The sequence below is a fragment of the Corvus hawaiiensis genome, chromosome 3 (assembly GCF_020740725.1).
Source record: "Corvus hawaiiensis isolate bCorHaw1 chromosome 3, bCorHaw1.pri.cur, whole genome shotgun sequence".
NCBI classification, from domain to species: Eukaryota; Metazoa; Chordata; class Aves; order Passeriformes; family Corvidae; genus Corvus; species Corvus hawaiiensis.
Window position 1 is genome coordinate 7,345,348 of NC_063215.1, and position 22,486 is coordinate 7,367,833.

The 22,486-nt window shown below is 41.1% G+C and overlaps 1 protein-coding gene across 7 annotated transcripts in view; it reads left to right on the top strand.

Annotated features, from left to right (window-relative positions):
- ITSN2 (intersectin 2) overlaps positions 1–22,486 on the top strand; it is an 81,879-nt gene that overhangs the window by 52,579 nt on the left and 6,814 nt on the right. For 5 of the 7 annotated variants that reach the window (XM_048296157.1, XM_048296155.1, XM_048296159.1 and 2 more), the window contains 13 exons: positions 255–376; positions 2,153–2,328; positions 2,675–2,819; positions 3,229–3,434; positions 4,264–4,328; positions 4,986–5,152; positions 5,444–5,489; positions 5,676–5,797; positions 6,607–6,703; positions 7,520–7,711; positions 20,568–20,689; positions 21,551–21,657; positions 22,296–22,479. In XM_048296157.1, the coding sequence (XP_048152114.1) occupies positions 255–376; positions 2,153–2,328; positions 2,675–2,819; positions 3,229–3,434; positions 4,264–4,328; positions 4,986–5,152; positions 5,444–5,489; positions 5,676–5,797; positions 6,607–6,703; positions 7,520–7,711; positions 20,568–20,689; positions 21,551–21,657; positions 22,296–22,479 (1,751 nt within the window). Of the gene's footprint in view, positions 1–254; positions 377–2,152; positions 2,329–2,674; positions 2,820–3,228; positions 3,435–4,263; positions 4,329–4,985; positions 5,153–5,443; positions 5,490–5,675; positions 5,798–6,606; positions 6,704–7,519; positions 7,712–12,531; positions 16,175–19,511; positions 19,900–20,567; positions 20,690–21,550; positions 21,658–22,295; positions 22,480–22,486 lie in introns of those variants that run through there. The other 2 variants (XM_048296161.1, XM_048296160.1) reach the window with 2 other exon arrangements.

The window sequence follows — 22,486 nt, forward strand, 5'->3', positions numbered from 1 at the left end:
ACTAGAACCATCAAGGTCCCTTCCAACCAAACCCCTTCTATGTTTCTGTGATGTTTTCACTGCAGAAAACAATGCATTTTTACATTTCCATGATTGCCATGTTAAACTGCTGTCCTGGTGATCTCCTCTGATGACCTGCTCAGTATCTGGGGCAAGAACCGATATTCCTACCCATTGCTTAGAATGATGGGGCTCCAGCTGAGTGCTTGTCTCTCAGCTGTGTCAGAGTGGTAACTGGGTTTCTTACCTTCCAGGCAATGCAGTTGGTGCTGCGGAGTCGAGGAATTCCATTGCCTTGGTAAATTACAGAGCTTTGTATCCATTTGAGGCAAGGAACCACGATGAGATGAGCTTTAATACTGGAGATGTAATTCAGGTAAGAGTTGCCCTTCACATTTAACTTGCAAAAATTAACCCTTTTCTCTAGCCTTGAGATGCAAAAAGTTTTAAGGGTCAAAAGCATTGCATTGATATATTTAAAGGTTTACTGAAAAATTAAATTGGATTGCTGCTTTAAATTTTTTTTTTAAACAGGTGAAATTAGGATTAGTTCAGCCAAAATATTTCTCTGAATTTTACACATCCTAGATATGTTGAAAACATCTTTAAAAGTAAGAACAGTTAATGCTAAACATAAACTTTCTAAAATTAGTAGATCAGAAATGATGTAGTTGTTGCAGTTCATGGTACATGTACAAGTTGGCTTCTAAGTGTTTGCTTGAAATACGAGCATAGTAAATAAAAAAATGAATTATTAATTAATGACATTTGAATTAAAATCAAATTAGTTATTTAACAAGTAGATGTGAAAGGTTCTTTTGAATCTTAATACTGTTTTCCAGTGAATTCCTAACACAGATTTCTGCCTCTCTGAGCAACCTGATTTAGTGGAAGGTGTCCCTGCCCCTGGCAGAGGGGGTGGAACCAGGTGATCTTTGAGATCCCTTTTAATCCAAACCATCCTCTGAATGTGTGATTCTCTTTCTGACTGCTCTTTTATCAATCCTCGCTCAGGCAGACACTTAGAGTAATTTGTTCTGTGTCCATTCGTTGTAGAACTTTTGTGAATTCAGCTGAATTTGCTGTCTATAATATTACAGCAGGATCATAAGATTGGAAATGCCTTGTGGCATCTCAGTTGAAATTTGTGTTATTTCATGTATATTAGTTATTAGCACTTGTTTGGAAGTCTTTGCCTGCAGGTGAATATGTGAAAACTGGTTTACAACCGTGGTAATACAGTTTCTAATGTCTAAGTATGTATGGTTCCTCCTCATTCAGACTGTAAGTGATACAAGTAGGTGATAAGGGAGAATTTATAAAGCAATGTGGTACAAAATATTAAAACACTTGACTAAATTAGCTTTCAGTTTGACAGTGTTAAAGCATTTATTTGCATTTGCATACCAATGAACCATGGAAGAGGGAACAAGAGAAGTAGGTTTTGCTTTGACTTCTTTCTCAGCTATAATTGTATCATTTAAATGCTGATAACTGATTTCAGAAATAGGCTAACAGCTGCCACCTCCTCCTCCTCTTACACCCCAAACCCCAGCTAAGCTAACTAGCTGATAGTATTTGATGGGCTGCTAATTTTTAGCCAATTTTCACTAACTGGCTAATTTGCAGCATAATGGAAGCTTCAGTATTGCTGTGAATGTTTAAGGATGCTCTATACTTAATCATTTAGTAAATAACAGAATTTTTGGACGTGTTTTGGATGCAGTCAGCTGACAGAGTTAATTATATCTGTGAGCAGAACAGCAGCAGCAGTTGTTTCCTGCTCTGCTGGGCTCACCAGCCCCTGCCTCTTGGCTGCACATTCAGCAGAATCCAGCACAATGCACTGTCATTTTTGGCAGGACAGCATGGCTCAGATGCACTGCATGGTCCCCATGTGCATGTCTGGGGCCTGTTTGAAGGAGCCCAGGGTCCCTGAGGTCTGTCTGTACCTGTGTCTGGAACCAGTGCAGCTGCATCATCACAGGGCAAAACCAGCTGAGTGCTGCCAGGGCAGAGTGAAAATGCTGATCCTGGTGTGGGCACTGCCCCCTGTCCAGGTCAGAGAGCCAGCAGGTGCTGACACACCAGGCTCCCTGCTTGCTTCACGCTGCTAATTCTGTTTCCTTTGTGTTTCTCCTCCTCTCCATAGGTTGATGAAAAAACTGTGGGAGAGCCTGGTTGGCTTTATGGGAGTTTTCAAGGACATTTTGGTTGGTTTCCGTGCAATTATGTAGAAAAAATACCAGAAGGAGAAAAAGCTTTATCTCCCAAGAAAGCCTTACTTCCTCCTACAGTATCTTTATCTACTACCTCAGCTGCTTCAGAGTGAGTTTTTGTTATGTTTGTGTTTAAATTGCTTTTTCTAAATTTAGCTAGCACTTAATGTGCCGTATAGTTTCGCTTGGTGTTTGTTTTTAAAATATAAAGGCAGAAAACTTATTGAAGAACCTTCTTTATAAAGAAAAATTTTAATTTTAATTTTAATTTTAAATTTTAATTTTAAATCCTTCTTTAAAAAGAAAAAGAAAAATGGAAATTTTAAGTATTTGATAGTGTACTTCGCACTGTATAGAATATCAGTTTTATAGATGTTTTTAAAAAATTCTCTGTTTGAGGTACTTTCTAAATAAAAGTTATAATTTGATAAATATGCCTTGTGTTCAACTTGCAGACCACTTTCACCAAGTAAATCTGCAGAAGAATCTGATTACCAAAACATCCCCTTTTCCAGCCTGAATGTTAACACAGCCTGGCAGCAGAAATCAGCTTTTACTCGCACTGTGTCCCCTGGATCTGTTTCACCCATTCATGGACAGGTACCTTGTGCAGAATTTGCTGTATTTCAGATTCATGTTAATGAAAATAATTTAAAGAAAAACCAGAACACCACACAACTTTGCTAATGCTGGGGTGCACTAAACAGGCTGGAGGATAAAGATGCTCATCTAATTGTTCCACTCTAGTGTCCATTGATATCATTCCATATATTTCCAGGGAACACTGTGCAAGAAGACTCATCTTTCATAATTCTAAAATAATTTTCATCTATAATTAGACACAGAAGTTAATTCTAACAAATAAGAAACTGAGTTGCGTGCATGTATTAATGTAAACAAAGTAATTCAGCCATCGCTTAGGAATGAAGTTGCTTACACCAGTGTTTGTTTTTAACAGTTAGACCAGTTTGGGGCAGTGTGGTCAACCAACATCACTTCTGTCTTACAGGGGCAGCCTATAGATAACCTAAAAGCACAAGCACTTTGCTCTTGGACTGCAAAAAAAGATAACCACTTGAATTTTTCAAAGAATGACATCATCACTGTCCTGGAGCAGCAGGAGAACTGGTGGTTCGGAGAGGTACATGGAGGAAGGGGTTGGTTTCCAAAGTCCTATGTCAAGCTCTTACCTGGGAGTGAAACCAAGAAAGAGGAGTAAGTGTGACTTTTGTTGTTTATTCAGCTGTTTGCAAAAAAAGGTGGTTTAGAGTGCAAAATTCTTGCAGTGCTTTAGTGTGCAGAATATAAATGCTATTTACAATTTACACTGTGTCATTTTAGGTTTTTATTATTTCATTCTGGCAGGCCAAGTAATGTTGGGCTCACTGCTGTGTAGTTATAGACAGTCTTGCTAAGGCTGAGTGCTGTGAAACATCAGTGGTGTTTGATTATTCATCAAGGGCCAGGCTTTTTGTTCATTACTAAGTCCCCTCTCTTGCAGTGCAGTTGCATTCTGCCTCTAAAGGTGCCAACTTTTAAGTGACTCAGAACTAATTGTGAACTCTGCGCATCTGACAGAAGTAGAATGTTTTTCTTCACTTGAAAAGATCGTTATGTCTGTTCTAATCCTCCAGAGTAACTGTTCACGTAACAACCCAAAGTCTGGTTCCTGCGGGGGTGGCTGCACCATTGTGTATGAATTGTTCTGTTCATGCATTCTGCTAAAAGTTCTAAGAAATTCTGTAGAATAAGAGAATTTAGTCAAAATCTTTACTTCTTCTGGATAACATAATTTGTGAATGTATCTCTTGCCTTTTATCATGTGATTTTTTTTTTTTAAGTGGCGTGCTCTTGAATGCCATAAATATATTAAATATCAGTAGTATCTGGCACTGTTTGATAGTCAGGGAAGTCTTTGCAGTTAATTCAGAGTCAATACAGCTCCAGTATAACCAATGTGATCTTAGTCTCATGTGAAGTGAGAGATTTGTTCTTGAACAACCTCTTGGTTATAGAAACCTTGTTTTTTTTCTTCTTTCTGCAGACCAGAAGCTATTTATGCAGCTGTAAACAAAAGGCCTAATACCCAGAGTTACACAGCAGGAGAGGGTAAGACAGGATGAAAAATGCCAACTAATGCTACAGTCTGGTTCTGCTTAATGACATGTAAATATACTTTATTTGTGAGGAGTTTCTGAGCAGCACTTCGAGTGCTTGTCCAAAAGACACAGTCCAAATGTTCAGCTGTTGATACAAGAGTTCTAAAACAGGAACATAAGGTTATAAGTAATTCAGGCCTGGGGTATTTTAAGACTTTTGCTTGAGCATGAATATATTTCTGATAACCCATAAAGCAGAGTTCTCTTCATGCTGTTCTCTGCTGTGTTGTGCTGTTCTGTAAAGACATGAAAAGGGATTTTTAATCTCCTGAGGATGGATCATTCTCTTATATTCAGCAAGGAGTAAGGAAAACAAAGATTACTGGAGAAAAATTTCTATTGTACCTCCATGCTTCCCCGATTATACTTTAATTTCACCTGTGTTTTTCCACTACAAAGTTCTGTACCTGTAAGAGTAAATGGGATTACAGTCAAGTAGGTAGACAGGTCAGTTCATAGACATGTGAAGGTATGGTCCCTGTTATGAACATACTGTTATGATCCCTGTTATGAACACACTGGTGAATACTGATCCCCCTTTATCTGCATCTGATGTTCCTTTATCCCCATCTGAAGCTGTTCCCTGCTCTGTGTGCTCTTTACACAGAGTACGTTGCACTCTATTCATACTCAAGCTCTGAGCCCGGTGACTTGACGTTCACAGAAGGTGAGGAGATCCTGGTGACCCAGAAGGAAGGGGAATGGTGGACTGGGAGCATTGATAACAGAACTGGAATTTTCCCCTCCAACTACGTCAGACCAAAAGATCCAGATGTGAGTTCCTATTCTGACAATTAACACGATATTTTCTCTCAGTTTTATTCTGTTTGCACCCAGCTCTTAGACAGTGATTTTGAGCAGAGGTTAATGTGCTTGACAGAAAAGAAAATCAGTAGTAGCTTGAGTGCTAAATCAGAGCTGTAGCCAGTGTCACACTGCCTCTCTCTCTGTACAGGATGGTGTTTTGTTAAATATGGGTTTAAAGTTAAAATCTCCATGTGTTTTAGTGTAAACTGCACTAGTTTTTATTGCACATTAAAGGTGGCTGTTGTTGTGTCATTGTAGGCTTCTAGCTATGCTGGCAAAACTGGAACAATAAATAAGAAACCCGGTAAGTATGTGATAACTTTTTTAATGTTAAGGCTGTTTTTTAAGTAACTCTGAGCATTTAGGTTCATAGCAGTGTTTAATGGTGGCTGATGCTCTTAGCTGTAAGTCATGTACCAGGATATATATGTGCATCCAGCTCTTAACTGCAGTGAAAAAATAACAAATGCAATTACTGTTTTCTTTCCAGAAATTGCTCAGGTTACTACTGCCTACACTGCATCAGGAACTGAACAGCTCAGTCTCGCTCCAGGACAGCTGATACTTATTCTGAAGAAAAATGCCAGTGGATGGTGGCAAGGAGAATTGCAGGTAGTGATTCAAGGAGAAATAATTGTGACTTCATGAATGGCAAGGAGGTGCTCTCTGGTTTAATTCAAAAAAACAACTGAGTATAAAGTTACATAAAAGCGGGCCAGAAAGTTATTTTCATCTTGTATAAACCAAAGGGGAAAAAAGTTGTGTGGTGGATTTTTTTTGTTTGATTGGTTGGTTGGTTTTTTTAAACCTTGGGTTGCTGGGGGTTTTATGGTTTTTGTGGAGTGGATTTTCTTGGTCACATAAAATAGTAAAACTGTCAATTAACATGTGCATGGGAGGAGGAAGAGACAAGTGACAGTTACTTAATTGGTTAGGATTTAATTGGTGAAACATAACTGTAAAGTTATTCTAATGAAAGAACAGATGGGTTTGGAAGCTGGAGTTGGAAGCTTGTTTAATGCAAAGGTGGCTGTTCCCACTTTTCTCCTTTCCCTGCTTAGATTTAAGAAGAATGTGCTGTAAAAGTACCCTTAACCTCATTAGAGACTCTGGCTATGATGCATAGGTGGAATATTCATAGAACAAATTTTCAACCCTACAACTGATGTACTCTGAATCTCACTTAAAAATTTTGGATGAACCTGTTTGCCAGAACATGTTAGGGTACAGCTTTATTTCAGTTGGATTGTTTTATCCTTTAGTCAGATTTTTTTATCTTCTGAAATTCACTTAGCAGGTGTTTGGAATCCTGACTTCTTGTCTTTTGTTGGCAAAACTCTGTGACATATTTGTTGCATTTTTTCCAGTCTACAGACCATTTAGTTTTTCAATTGTGTAATAACCATTGTAAATATTTGCAGGCAAGAGGGAAAAAGAGACAGAAGGGATGGTTCCCTGCCAGCCATGTGAAGCTTCTGGGTCCAAGCAGTGAAAGAACCACATCAGCTGCTCCCTCAGGTGAAAAAAAAGGCCTTTGCATTTCATTTAGAATATTTAATGTACCTATTTCAACTGTTCATGTATCTGTGAGGGTCAGCATCTATCTTTTATGGCTTTTTAATTTTGCCCCAAAGAGTCACACTCCTCTCATCTGGAAATTCCATGTTTCCAAGTGCTAGCAAAAATCTTAGAGAGAGCTAGCAAACATTGGCAAACCACGTGGAATTATGTGCACTGCTCCTTACAAAGAGGGAGACTAAGCAAATTTTCAGGTTATTTCTAGGTTTTTCCATTTGAATGTTCGGGTACAAATGAGGTTATTTCACAGAAAAGGAGATTTTTTGCTTCTGCATGCTTAAATTATGCACAGCTATGAGTTGCTTATACAACAATTTCCTGGATTTTACTGGACAAAACTTCCCTGTGACTAAAGCAGCAGCCCATGATTAGCTAACGTGCATTTCCTCTTCCTCTGCCACATTTTCCCCACAAGTGTCTGCAATAAGATAATCAAGCTCACTCTCTTTTCAGCCAGTAAAATACAGAAGCATACTTGATTATATTCTGAAGTGTTTAGAAGGCCAATAGATGCAGTCCATTCATTATAAAAGTTCACAGATATGTATAGTGGAAAGAAGAATTACTGGCTGGCTCAATTTTAAAAAAGTAAAAGAAATGGGAAGACAATTCTCTATCAAGATAAAATCATGTGACATTTTTCTTATGCAACAGTGCATGTGAAATGGTTGTTTCTTTCCTGTGGTTTTGTAAAACACTAAGAAAACAGTTTTGATACTTGTATAACTCCATTCTACTCTTTTTTTTCCTTCACAGTGTGTCAAGTGATAGCCATGTATGATTACACGGCGAACAATGAGGACGAGCTCAGTTTCTCCAAGGGGCAGCTGATTAATGTGCTGAACAAAGATGATGCTGACTGGTGGCAAGGAGAAATCAATGGTGTGACAGGTCTCTTCCCCTCAAACTATGTGAAGATGACCACAGATTCTGATCCAAGTCAGCAGTGTAAGCAACCTCTATTTTTGATGAATTTTGTTGCTTCATTTCAAAGGTGCATTGCTGTTCTTCTGCTTTGTGCTTGGAATTTGGAGTTCCAGGCATCAGCTGAATTGATTAGTTCTTGAAATACTTTATTATAGTACAAGGTACTTTGAATCCTTTTCTAGTCAACTTACAAACAACCAGCACATTGCCAACCAGCCAATGTGGCACAGCAAGAGTGCTGTAGGGTGAGCTAAAAATACTGGATTTGGTAGGAGTTCTCCTTCCAATAAGATGCTGATAACTAACATGGACTGGGAAGCAGTGCAGACACGCTGCAATTATAGGACTTGCTTGAGTTTTGGAAAATAAGGAAAAGCGTCTGCTGTATTAATTTTAACATGCTTATCAGTTAAGTAAAAATACCCATAAAAAGGGCAGGAAAAAGGTTTTGGCCTTATCAGGTTGTCTGTTCTAAATATACTTGTCCTGGCTCCCAGCATTCCAGCTGTCATCCAATCCTAAGAAACAAGATGTATATCAGGAGAGAGGTTGAGGTGGAAGTTACCAGCAGCAGTCTGAGAACTGAATGCTAAACTATACACCTGACAGTCACCATCTTCTCTGCCTTTTGCACATGAACACAGTAAAGGTTTCTGGTGTCCCTTACACACACACCCTGGTTTTTGGCCCCTGTCTCCAGAGAAAATCCTTCTCCCAGAGAAATTTATCCCTCAGTTTTTTATCCTGTGATTAAGCCAACTTTTACATCAGCCCAGTGGGTTTGGGAATATACCATGATGCCAGAGTTGCTCCTTTGACACGACAGGCCTTGTTCCTTCGCTTTCTGGTTTTCTCTAGGCATCGTTTGGAGTTCTTTTGGGATAAAGACACCCATCTGGAAGCCTGGCTGAGCCTCACTCTTACTAGCCTATAGCTACTCTGTAGGATCAGTTTGTACTTAAGATTTGATCAACATAGTCGTGTTCTTACAGAAAAATTCACAAACTCATAATGAAGGTACAGCTTGGGTTGGAAAGTTAAAATATTTTCCCTGGGTAGCTTTTTATGGTTCCTGGGCGAAAGAGAGTGTGCACCATTCTTGAGGTTTTCTTTTTGGCCAAATTACTTCTGAGCTCACGTTTTTGGTAACACATTGTTCTGGCTTCTTTTTTTTTTTTTTTTAATGCCTCTGGCCAATATGGTTGAGATGTCAAAAACGTCTGCATTTAGATTGAATTTAGCCATAGCTAAATAATTAAAATGGTCCTTTGAAAGGTTTCATTTGTTTGCAAGTCGCACTTTTGAAGAAACAGTATTGACTACACCAGATGGGCTATAAAATTAAGATTCTGGCTGGGTATTAAAACTTAGGAATTTTCAAAAATGATACAGGTAACAGCTTGTCACACCAGGTGTGTTGCCATTTCAAGTTATGTGGTTGAATGTGACAAGTGCAAGGTGATCATATAAACCACTGATTTTCAGCAAAAGCCATGCTAAGGCCACATGGTAATTGGAAACTTTCTGGATGATGAGTAAGTTTTTCTCATTGTATGCTGATACATCATTAGGCTTTCTCTCAGATTTCAGTGATGTGGAATAAGAGTATTTCCATCCACATCAAACTGGCTTTTGACAAAGGTTAATCAAGTGAGCAGATGTGCACCAGGTCATCTGTACCTGGCCATTAAACTTTTGTCTAAGAACTACTCTATGAAGCAGATCTACAAAATCCACCTACTGGTGAATGAAGAGTATGTTGAATTTTCTATCTTTTAAAAAAAATTCTCTGAGTATTTCAAATAGGCAAAGTTACACACCAGTTTTGTGCTGGGCTTTGCCACTCTGTTGTGCTATTAAAACATGTGAATTTGGAAACTTAAGGAAAAATCCTGCCTCAAGCCCAGAGCCTGCACAAACCCAGCACAGCTCAGTAGCTCCAGCACAGCACTGTGCAAATACAATTTCCCAGATTTCAGCTGGGCTGCTGCTGCTGGTCAGTTGGGTCAGCAGTAAGCCACTGCTCTTTCCCTTTTCTGTAACCAGAGGAATGTTTAAATATGTCCTGAATTAACTTTCAAACTTCCTTGGGTTTCCTTACAATATTTTCGGCTCTTGATTAAACACAGTACAGAAACTATCTTGAGTATTCTTGAGAAATCACTAAGGAATTGTCCCACAGGAATGTTGATGTGGCCCTCTACAGAACAGCTTTGACATATGACAGAATGTAATTTTAAAAATGCATTGTTGCATTTTAAAGAACTGCTGATCTGAGTATTATAATGCCTCTGTTGAATAATAGCAGCTTTCCCCACTGTTTTTTCTAGATCAAGTATAATGACATTGGAAAGATAGATTTGGTTTACTGAAATAGGTTTGTGGCTTAGGAAAATTCTTGTTTTCCCTCAAATTTAAACACACTTGTATCCAAAGTCTTTTCTGGGAATCACTAGTTACAGCTGTAATGGCAACCTCCCCTAGCAAAGAAGGAACTGGGGTCAGTGAGATGTCCCTTCTCTTAAGTTGCTGACATAACTCTGGGAGCAAAAAAAGATCACTTTCCGTCTTGGGGTAGCTGCACATCCTGGCATAGGACCCCTGCAGGGAAAGAAAAAGAAAAGCAAAATGACTTCAGGGTGTTGTAGGTTTGAGTGTTTGTCTCTTAAACATGCAGTGATTGCAGAACACAGAACATCTGAGTCGTGCTCCTGGGGACTGTGGTGGTGGTTAGACTTGCTCCTGTTTTAGTGACATTTTAATAGCCCTTTTTCTAATGTTTGCACAAAAGTAGTCATGAATAATAAATATGATACTCAGGAGGCTTCAAAATATAGATTTAAAATAAAGAATCAGTCTTCTGTTCTTCAAGTGCTTGCACAACCATTCAGGATCAGATCTTGTGTGTTGCCAGTACCTGTCTAGCGCTAGCATCTCTTCCCATTCTTTCCAAGGCGTGTGTAAGGGGGGTGGGCATGGTGCACTTACCACTTCACAGTTCTTCCCACTGGCCTGTTCTGGAGATAATTTTGTTGTTTTGGCCAGTCTTCATCTGCTTTGCACTTGGAAACTTGTTCTCTTATTATTTGTTGGCTTTTTCAGTGAGATACCTTTTAAAGTTTGTTATCTTATCCATGGGACCAGTGTGAGCCTTGTCCTTTTATTCTCTTTAGTTGTGATTTTCTCCCTTCAGGTAAATCTCAACCATTGCTTAAGGGTCAGGCACACAAGGGTCTGACAAGAACACATCTACCAGGTTGTCTTCCCATTCTTCCCAAGGGATGTTAAAGGTGGGGTAGGCAGGAGGGAAAGGTAAGGAGAGAAAACAGCTGCTCCAGCTGTGTCTTCACACTTGGTTGCTGGATGTCTTTTAGTGTTAGAGATCAGTTCATCCCTCAGAGATGTTCTTGCTGAGGGTTGGACAGCTCAGCCAGGTGGACACACCTGTGCTCAGTGTGCAGAGAGGCTTCTGGCTCATCCTGAGGTGTCTCATCTCTGTGAGACTCGCGAGCTGAATGTTGTGCCAGTTCTTTCTACTCTAATGTACATGTATTGACTGTTTTCTGTCCACTCTTTTTGCTTTCCCTAACTGCACTGCTGCAGTTCCTCACACACCAGAGTTACTCCTTCAGGTGCTCAAGTCTGAGCTGCAGGTTGTTGTCTGTAGTAATATCTCTACAGCTACCTCATTTTTGTCCTCCCCAAACCTTACTTGTAGATGTGACATGTTGGAGACAGAAGGCAAGTCCTGCAACAAGGATCTGTATTTCCAGAAGTTTATTTCCATGCTCAAAAGATCTTTAGTAACTCCTGTTCACACTGTCTGGTGGGTGAAGCCAACTCACTTTCTGGGGTGTTAACAGTGAAAAAACTTCTGAACTGACATGCTCGTGGCCAGTGCATTTCTGTGTCTGTGTATGGACAATACATTTTGAAGTTCTCTAGTTCTTGCCATGTAACTTCTCTTTGTGGAGTAACAGTTCATGGTAGTAGTGGCTTTGAGGTGTTGCCTGTTGCAGTTCCACATTTAATCTTTGTGTGTCAAAGTATCATGATTTATTCTAAGATTTTACTCAACAGCTCCAGAATTTTACCTCTTTTACCAAAGATCAAATATGAAATCAATCCCTTAGTTCATAGTGACATAGTGACTTTGTATTTCTAAAACTATTTGGTGAATGTCAGTCAGGCTTGATAACACTTCCAGGTTGTAATCCTGAGGTCTGGAATAGTCTCTGGATTGTCCACAAGGTGTGTCCCTCTTCAGACCACGTAGCCCTTGGATTCTGAGGGATGTGGTACATCTTTTCCATGGACACGTAAGACTAGAGGCAAGGTATTAATTTCTGTCCGGTTCAAACAGAATTGAACAGGTTAATTTTTATGTGCTGATATGAATAAATTCCAATAAGATTTTTCTTTACAAGTTTAGTTTTTATCTGATTTTCTAATGTCCTATTAGAAGTTTCTCAGGAGCAATTCTGGTTTTGTTGAAATATCAGGGAATTCTGCCATTGCCTTTAAAAAAGCCCTGAGGGCTTGACCTTGTGTTGAGTCCACATGACAGAAGTTTTCCTTGGGAAGAAACTTTTTCTTCAAATGAATGAGCTGCAGGGGTTTCCAGAGTCAGTGATGGCTGGTCACAAGTTCTTAAATCTGTGTGTTTATAAATATGAAACTGCAAGGGTGGAAGCTTGTGATGTCTGTTTTCAGAAAGTTGAATGTTCATCATTCCTTTCTGATCTTTGTGGTGTTGTTCTGTCTTTGTCCATAGAATTCATATGTTTCACTCTTCAAATTTATGTTCATTTTATCCTTCATTTTTTTTTTGTTTTTTTTAGGACCCAATGTTGTCTTCCAGTGTGAAAGCACCTCAGAGACCCACTATCCAAGTTTGACTAGCGTGGAGGCAGGGTGGCCAGCCCTGCTCACGTGTCTGACACAATCCTTTTGCTTCGTTTGAACGTTAGATCCAATCAAGAAATTAGGTTTTTGTGGGTTTTCTTCTAATCTACAGTTTCAGTTGATTTGTAAAAGCAGAAAGGATAGTGGGTCTTTGTGTGGCTTTCACTGCTGTTCATTCTTGTTTCCTTTAGTATTTCCTTTGGGATTGATAACCGTAGTCATTAGCATGCATATCAAGCTATCGTTTGCATGGTGGGATTGCAGACACACAAAGACCCACTATTTGCACAGTTTATCTGAGCTGTTTTGAACGGGCACTTGTGTTCTTCTAATGTTGTAATGTACATATTTTGCAGAATTAAAATGTTCATGAATTATTGTTCTAAGGGACTTGATTTAATCTCTTACATATTGAGCTTTTAAAATTGGCAGCCTTCATGGCTCATCCAGAAACAAACCCTACCTGTCTGCTGCTGATAGTCACTGTGATTACAAACGTACTACAAGATCTAAGGGTTAGATCTGGTGCAGTCCATCCAGCCTCTTAACACCCTTTTTAATGGGGGAAAGAACTATTAAGCATAGAGTGGAGGATATTTTAATTTTTTATCTTCCTTCACAGTACTACTATGGCAGGAATTCAGGTTGTTTTGGCTCAATACATTCTATCCCTAAACAACCTCCTTCCTTCAAATTCTGGTCATTCATATTTGCTTTCAGTTTTGGCAAACATGCTTAGTTGCTGGAGTAAGTACTTGCACAGCCTCTGTGTGACCAGGCCCTTCCCCTGCCCCTTCTCTGAATTAAATAGTTCATGGTACTGAATTGTTTGTCTCTGGCTGTGGTCTGCAGTGACTTTTAAAGTACTGTCTGAAAGCTGCTGCTTTTCCCCCGGTAAACAGAGAAGCAGCCTAATGCAAAGGTAACCTCGCTAAAGAGGTGTTGCCAGGAGAGAGACACTAAAGAGACACCTGGAGTGAGGGCAGAGCATTTGGGTTTAGGATGGAACTGTGCTCCTCCATCCACAGTCCTGGCCTGTTGGAGATACGGTGCAGTATGGGCTGCCCATGTCTTATTATAATTTTTGGAGGAAAGGAGGGACTTATAACCTTGATTCCCCTTTAAATAAAAGGATTAATTTGATCCCGGACTACTTCTCTGATTAAATAGTTCTGTGCTCTTGTAACAACAAGAGAGATCTCGTAGACAGTATTTAATTTAGTTGGTTTCCTGAACTTGGTTATGAAATAGCAAAGGTCACTTATGCAATCAGAAATGTTTACAAAGCAAACTGCTTGTTACTATATATATATATAGATGAATGTTGTGAAGGTACTATCAGGAAAAGGTTAATCCAATTGCAGAGATGTAAAAGCCTTTCTCCAAAATCCAATGTTATGTATTTAATATCCTTGATCAAATAATGTATATGTGCCCTTTAGTTCAGAGATGTATCTTCTGTGCAATACAGACTACGCAATGTGCCTACAGAAAACTACAAATGGATTTTTATTCTGGATGTATTTTGTCTGAACCAGTATTTTGTTATAGAATGAAATCATGTTGTAGGCAAATAATGTGCTAGATAATCCTTTGAGTATTCCAGATGACTTGATTTCCTTCTGAAACCACATTTTAAGTGTTTCTGCTAAAATACACTACTCACCCAGAATTGCCTTCTCTGAATATCTGTCTTGGAAAGCCTGTTTAATACAACTAAAATGTGTTGTGCTGCACCAGTGGTATCGAGCAGTCACTTACTGTAGTCTAAGAATTAGGTGATCTTTTAAATTACATAATTTCTAAAAGGCAAAAAGGCAGTGTTAACCTGTGGGATTTGAGCCACACTGACAATCAATGTTCAGTCAGTTTTCCTTGAATGTCAGATTACTACTAAGTGTCTTTGAAAAATTAAAAACAACTTCACATCTTCACTGGGGTATTTGAGGACATAATTATGGGGAATTTTCCAAAACCAACTGGCATTCTACTGATTTTTTTTTTTTTTTTTTACTGATACATTTGGAGATTATGGTACTGTTGGCAAAGTTTCACACAGGTAGCCCTGTGCTGGCTGTGTAGGTATGAGCATTAATAATTATTGAAAAAGCTGCCTCTAAGTCTGACCTGAAGAGTATTGAAGTGAAGCATTTTGTGCTTTCACAGCTACCTTTTCGTGTTTCAGTATTACCTGAATATACTCTAAATTCTCTTTAAGTGTAATAATAAATATAATAATAATAAAAACACACCTTAATAATGCTGATTGAGAGAGACTTAGTCCCTGCCTTCAGTATTTATCTCTACTGCAAAAGTCTGCCTAGCACAGTTCCAGCACAGTTGCCTGAGAGTTCTGCTCTCCTGCACAGTGGTGAAGAAGGAGTGGGATACACGTCAGATTATCTGGAGGAAAGAGTATGCCAAGGATGTATTTACAGCAAGATTATTTTAAAATAATATTCTGTATCAGTGAAGCAGTGTGGCTATTGGAAGCTGGGTTAAAACCAGATTTTTACTTTTAAAAATGCTACTTTTTCTCTGGTTGTGTGCAATCCACCCCTTTGTTGATAAAAGCCATAGAGCTGAGTTCAGCTGGTCATCCCAGCCAGTCAAGTAGAATCACCCTTATTTGGGTGGAAAAGGTTGGCTGTGGAACTAAGGGCAAGGTGGAAAATAGAGTTCTTTGCTGAATCCGTGGTTCCCAGGCAAGAGCTGAGAGTCTAAATGTTGTTCAGAACCATACAAGGTTAAAAAGTAAAACTGAAGCCAACATGGAAAGCAAAACATGCTGTTTGCTGTTGCTTTCAGTGTGGTACTTGCTAAATGTTGTTTCCTGTGGGCCAGCAGAGAACAGGGGCCCTGGTGTCATTCGGGGTGAGAACCAAGCAGTGCTGTAAATGCACAAGAACAGGTACCAAAACACTTTCTATTTCTGTAACTGGTTTGCATAATGGACTAACAACCTACAACAGCCCAGTTTGTCACAAGCTTAGTTTCTGATCCAGAGCTGGATCCACCTAGGAAGTTCTTGTGCCACCACTGGAACCAGTGGCAGGGCTGGATATGTGAGGAGTCCGTGGTGGTGAGGGCTGGGAGCATCCAAAGCGCTTTCTCCACGTGGTTAATGGTGCAGTCAGGAGAGCAGAAGGCACAAAGCTCCTTCAGAAAGTTACACACGAGTAACTGAAACGTCTCCCTCTGGTCACTGAACATTTCTGCCATCTCGAGGCTCTGTCAGACCATGTCCCTGTGTGATTCTCTTGGGCCGGGTTGGAAACACCTGTAAATAAGTCTGCTCGTAGGAATGCCGACAATCCTTGGCCTGCAGCAGCAGTGGGAGCTGCTGCAGGGTCGTGCTACTTCACTGTAATGAACCAATAAAACTGCTTCGTGCTGGTGTGTGCTGCCTTAAAACCCTTCATTGTCCTTCCCAAGCTTGAGTGTCCACGTGTGGGGATGGGTGTTGAGACACGCGAATGCAGGCTGTGCTTAGCATGAGGCAATTGTTCACCTTTGGTTTTGAACAAAATTGTAAGATAACTATGCAAATGTATTTTATTAAAGGGACACATAAAAGGATCTAGTTTGTCTGTTGTGGTTTTTTTTGTCCATCTGGGGAGGATTTTTTTCCCAGCTGAATAGCTTGGAATGAGCATTGTGTTACCTGCAATGGAGTGACTTGATTTTGCTTTTTAGCTCTTGAAAACTGTTTCATAAATTTCCTCTGTTGTAGCAGAGTATCCTGTGTTTACTGATTAGGGGAGACTGGATAAAAGTGTTTATTATTTCTCCCAGGGCCTGATGGAAACTGCCATCTCCACAGTAGCAGATTTCTTGGATTAGTTCCTTTTGTGGGTTTCAGAGGCTGCTGACGGCTCCAGGAATGACAGGAGTGTGTCCCAAGTGCATTGGCCTTGTGTGTGCCAGCAGAGCTTGTACCTGGCTGTGGTGGTGTCCCTGATGCCATCAGCTGCTCTCTGGCTGTACTGAAGGGACTGTTCTAATGCCAGCCCACAGCCCTTAAGGGGAGATGCAGCCTTTCTGTGCAGCATGGCAAAATAAAGGCAGGAGAAAAACCCCAACCCCTACCTGCTGTCCCCAGCCATGTCAGCTGGCTTCAGAGTTAAACAAACAATTAAAACAAACAACTCCCTCCAAGAAAACCCAAACAACCACCCCCCAACCCTAAACAAACCAAGATATTTCCTTTTAAAAAGCAGTTTATATAGAATCACAGGATCATTAAGGTTGGAAAAGACCTCTAAGATCATCAAGTCCAGTCATTAACCCAGCACCACTAAGCCACATCCTAAAGTCCCATATCCATATGTTTTTTGAACACTTCCAGGGATGGTGACTCCATCCCTTCCCTGGGCAGCCTGTTCCAATGCTTTATAACCCTTTCTATGAAGAAATTTGCCCTAATATCTAATCTAAACCTCCTTTCTACCCCTAAATAGTCTTCATTGGTGACCCAAAGCAGTTGGTGCCTCTGGTGTAGCTAGATCCTTCTGGATAAGTGCCTGAGCTCCTGTTGGAGGGTTAAGATGTCTTTTCAGAGCTGTCACTTTTAATGGGTGTTTTTCCCCTGTCCATTGAGTGGGAAAGTCTTTGGGGAAATAGTGATAGGTGTTATTCATCTGTCTTTCATTGGAGGATTTCCTTTCTTCAGAAACTGCCCCTCTTCCCCTTGAACGTGCTTATTTCCAAAATATATCAGTAATTGGAAGGGTTTTCTCCCCCAGCCCCCATGTTTTTCAGGGATTTGAATCTCCTGCAGAGGAGAACATCTTTTGACTGTGGAACTCAGTAGTTTTCCATGCAGGGGTAGTTAACGTTAGTAGGAAAAAATATTCATTGTTCAGGTATATTTAGAAAATGTAATTTTAAATACAACTTTAGAGACTGGGATTTCCTGTTTATAAACTCTCTAGGTTGTTTTACCCTGGCCTGGTGAGGCAGCTGCTTCCTCAGCTCAGAGAGCAGGATTTAGCCCAAAGGGCACCACAGTCAGTGTAGGCATCTGTCTGTTGCTGTGCCCTGAGTTTCCAAAGTTCCAGACACCCCCTGCTCGATCTGGTGAATCTTCTGGAGAGGGAGATGGGCAGGCTGTGCCCCAGGCTGGCTGAAAGCCTGACACTGCCTGCTCTTGGTGGGAGAGGCAGGCTGGCTTCCCTTCCAGAGGTCAGGTATCCCTCTTGGTCAGCAGAGCAGGTGAGTAGCTGCAATTCCCTGCTGCAGACACTCCCAGAAATACCACTGCTCTCCTGAGCTGCCTGGGGAGCTTGGGATGAAGCTTCACCAGAGGGAAGTCAAGCCAAGAACTTTCTGCTGCCAAACAAGGCAGTTTTACTGCTTCTATGCACGTTCCTGGCTGTTAAACCAGCAGAAAACTGCTGGGTTTTCCCCCCCCTTGGGATTTGTTTGTTGCCAACATGTGAGCAGGGAGTCAGATAAGTGCCAGAATTGATTCAGGGAAAGGAGGGAAGAGCAGCATGGGAGGAGAAGGGGTAGAGATGTAGGTCCATCCTTTCTGTACCAGTGAGCCCATGGGTGGCTATGGCCACTTAGGAAAAACACTGGCAAATGCACTTGTTAGGCTGGTTTATTCTCTTTTCAGTTTTCTTCCCTTCAGACTCAAATGCCTGAATTCACACTCTAAAATCAAATGTGGGGATTGCATAATGTGTTTTTATGCCAGTATCATCAGACCTATCAAAATTGGGAGTGTTTTCACTAGTAAACACTAGTGTTTAAATAAAATTATATAAAATACTAAATACAAAATAGCACTTGTCCCTTCATCCCAGAAGCTGACAGTCAAAATAAAAAGTTAGCACAGGAGCCAGTTAACATAACTGCATTTTTTGCATCTGATAGTGAATTTATAAACCAAATCTATTTTAATGCATAAATAATGCCCATTTCTCTCCCAGGCTTTGCCCCAACTCTCAGTGGTCAGCATCAGACAGACTCAAAGCCCAGCATGCAGGTTGTTCCAGCAGCTGGGACACAAGCTTCTGCCCATCCCTGCTTCTGTCACAGGAGTGCAGTAGGAAAGGGAGCCACTGGTCAAAGCTGAGACTTCCAGATCTGGACAATTAACATCTGGTTACTGTGCAAGCCCTCGATTAACTTAAAATTTCATGTCTTAGTAACCAGGTAGGCTTAAACTCAGTCTTGTACAGACTGAAGAGTGACAAGAATCCAGAAGTAGCACACCAGTAGTAGTAGAATTGGCCACAGACTATCTCAACGGACTAAGACGCCAAACTTTGCAAGAAACATTTTTATCTGTAACTTTACGCCTTTTTCTCATCTAATTTTGGCCTGGTTGTAGCTTTGGGGATAACTAAGGCCAGACGGAGCATTCTGTGTGATCAAAAGAACTGCAATCCCTCATCTCTTCTTAAAAAGTGGTGTTTTTTCAAATCTTGTCAGAAAGCTTAAGATCCGTGATCCTCCTTAGGATGCAAAACAGAAGTGAAAAGTCCTGATTTTCAATCTAGCTGTTGTCTTTGCTGTTTTACTTCTTTGTGTTGTTCAAAGGGTTTCCTTGTTAGAATACTTGGTATAGTGTCCTGAAATTTCACTTGGCAAGTTTCTCTTTTGCTGACAGTTGCTCTTTCAGAGCACCTTGATGCCCATGCAGCAGGAAGCTCAGGAGCCTGTGAGGTTCCCATTAGGCCACTGTCACATCAAGTTCAGCCTAATATTTAAGTGTTTCTTGGTTGTTTTCCCCTCAAATTTATTACTAAGTCGCTTTCCTATGAGCAGATCTATACCTTGGCAGTGAACAGTCACATGCCTGTGTGCCAGGAGTGTCAGGGTGACAAGGGAGACGCGGCTCTTCCTGCTGTAGGTCATTCTGCCTTTCACAACTCCTGTAAACCTTCATAAAGTATTGTTCCTCTAGAGCTGCCGGATCTCAGTGAGTCCCTGCGATGTCCTCTCTGCTATCCTGCAAAACCCACAGTTCACCTGGTACTGCAATCCGGTGCCATCAGCCCAGCGATAGATGGATGTTCTCAAACGCTCTGTAATTTTTCCTTTTTTTTCCTTTTCCCTCACCTTGCTGCTTTGCAATACTCTGCTGTGTGACGGCTGACAGAGGGATCAGATTGATTTTCTGTGCTCTCCTTTACCCAGCTAAACACATTCACCACTTTTGGTTCAGTTACTAAAGTTTGTACACTGTTGTCTTGTTAACTAACATGCAGTAGAGACAGAGCCATGTGAAGCTGCAGGGTCTGCATGTTCTGACAGAAACTTGGGGTTTGTGTCATTGACTGTCGGTGTGTTCCTGTGCATGATTTGGATTATTAATCCTTGATGCATAAAAATAATTCAATACATTTCCAGCTTATTTTGAAAAAAAAAGTTGTGCAGCTGTGAAGTTACACAACTACAATGTTATGTGTTACAGCTTTACAAATTGTTGGTGGTGGTTTGTATCATAAATTAATAACTAAGGCAGAGAACTTCAGAAATGGGGTGGGGAATTAAAGGTGTAATGTCCGAAATCAGGACCAGCCACATTTTCAATAACTTCATCTCACAAAAGACAACTTAGAATCATAGAATCGTTAAGGTTGGAAAAGACCTTTAAGATCATCAAGTCAAAAAAGACATTGCACAAAGTAAGAGAAAACCAGTTTCAAATCAGTGTAGCAGAAGAGATGAGAAAAGTCATGAGACAAATGGAGTGGCAAGAAGTCAGGAACTCTTACTCTGCATCACAATACAAGGGGTGTTCCAAGAAATAAAAAGGTGCAAACTGAAAAGTGACACAAAGAAGGGAGGGAGTCGATTGCTGCATTGCTTGATTTTGAAATCTGCTGCTGCTGCAGAGAGGGTTTTCCAGTGTCTTTGTAGTCTGAGCCATAGACTGCTGAGTGCTGGTGCAATTTTGTTAATTTGTCAGGTTTGATGCCTTGAGTGGGATCTAAACTCCTGACCTTACTTCCTGCAGGGTGTGCTGATCTCCAGAGCCTTGACACCATGCAGCCCATGGAAAGGAAAAGGCAGGGCTACATTCACGAGCTCATTCAGACAGAAGAAAGGTACATGGATGATCTGCAGCTCGTTGTAGAGGTGAGACATCTTGGATGTGAAAATGCATTTGGAAAAAGAACACCTCTGTCCTGAAAAATAACAATAAAAGGATTCTTACAAAGCGTGAGATGATGGAGGAAGAAAGGTGTGTGGGTACCTCCCTCTCCAGTGAATGTTATGTGGTTGCTCTCCAGGCAAAAGCACCACTTTGTGAAACCCATCAGCTTACAAAGACCTTCCTGTTTTCCAAATCCTGTTTGTAGGTGTTTGGGCTCAGTAAAAACATGATGGGCTGGGGCCAGGTGTCGAGCAGAGCTGCATAGAGCTGTAGACACACCGTAAGAGCTTATCATGTGCCTTCTCCCCAGTTTATTTCCGGACACAAGATCATCTCCCTCGGCAGGGCAAGGACAGGCCAGCATTAAGTGCTCTTAGGCATCTAACGTGACCTCTCAGTACAAAACAATGGTGTGGTGAAGTGTGGCAGATGTTAAGTAGTCAAGTCACACAGGTGCTCTGCTCCCCAGAGATGAGGTGCTGAGGGCCCCTGAGAGGAGCTGTGGTTCTGCACACAGGTGACCCTGAGTGCTCTGGATCAGGGGAGAGGAGCAGTGCCTGAGTGTAGTTTGTGTAGTGATTGAGTCTGAAATCACCGGAAGGCTCTTCTGCTGAGCTCTCAGCCTGCAGGTCCCAGTGCTTGTCCTCGCTTTGTAAGTGCTGATGCCGGTGTCAGAATGGGGTCACACGCTCAGGGGAAACAGCTGTCACAAGTGCTAGTAAGGAATTGCTTTTAACTGCTGAGAAATTAGACCCTGTGCATTCAAAAAAAGTCACTGCTGGGCTAAACAAGAGACTGAACTGTTTCTGTTCTTTGAAGAATTGCTCATTTTTTGGCTGCAGGTTTTCCAAAAACCAGTGGCTGATTCAGGCTGTCTCACAGAAGGAGAAATGGGGCTGATCTTTGTTAACTGGAAGGAACTCATCATGTCAAATACGAAGTTACTGAAGTGAGTACTTACCTGCAGTCTTACATTTTCCTTTTCATTATTCTGTCGTTCCTTTCCCCAGGAAGTTTTCTGGGTTTGCAGTCAATGTTCTGTCCTTGCTGATAATTTCCTGTGCATGCTTGCATTCAGAACAGCTAAATGCAGTCAGACTGCTTCAAAAGGAGTTGTATTAAGAGAGAGGGAGAAATAAACAGCAAGAACAGATGCACATTTGCTGTAATACCTTAGAAATAGAGCCTACACAAAAGTATGTGCATGGGAGGTTTTCTTCCCAGTTTTCTGCAAAACAGCCTTTTATTCTCTAAAAATAATCTTTAGAAAGATAAAGTGGCTAATAAGTTACTGAATGGGATGCTGGTTGAATATAGAGATTGATGCTGACTCTCCCGGAAACCTCAAAGGAGAGTCCCAGTCCCCCAGGCCCCACCAGGCAGATTGTTCAGCTCAGGATGTTGTGTCAGTGACTTCCTGGGGGTTCAGGCAGGACCCCGGCACCTCCTGGAAGCACCTCCTGTGCTACGTAAGGAAATTCACCTCCCAGGTCTGTGTTCTTTCAGAGGTGGGTCTGTAAGGGTTGTGGTTTAGGCCTCACAGACTTGGCAGCAAAGTTGGATGGTGATTTCTTTCCTTGTCTGCAGAGCCTTGCGGGTGCGTAAGAAAACCGGGGGCGAGAAGATGCCGGTGCAGATGATCGGGGACATCCTGGCAGCAGAGCTGTCCCACATGCAGGCCTACATTCGGTTCTGCAGCTGCCAGCTCAACGGAGCGTCCCTGCTGCAGCAGAAAACTGATGAAGATGCTGATTTCAAAGACTACTTAAAGGTATTGG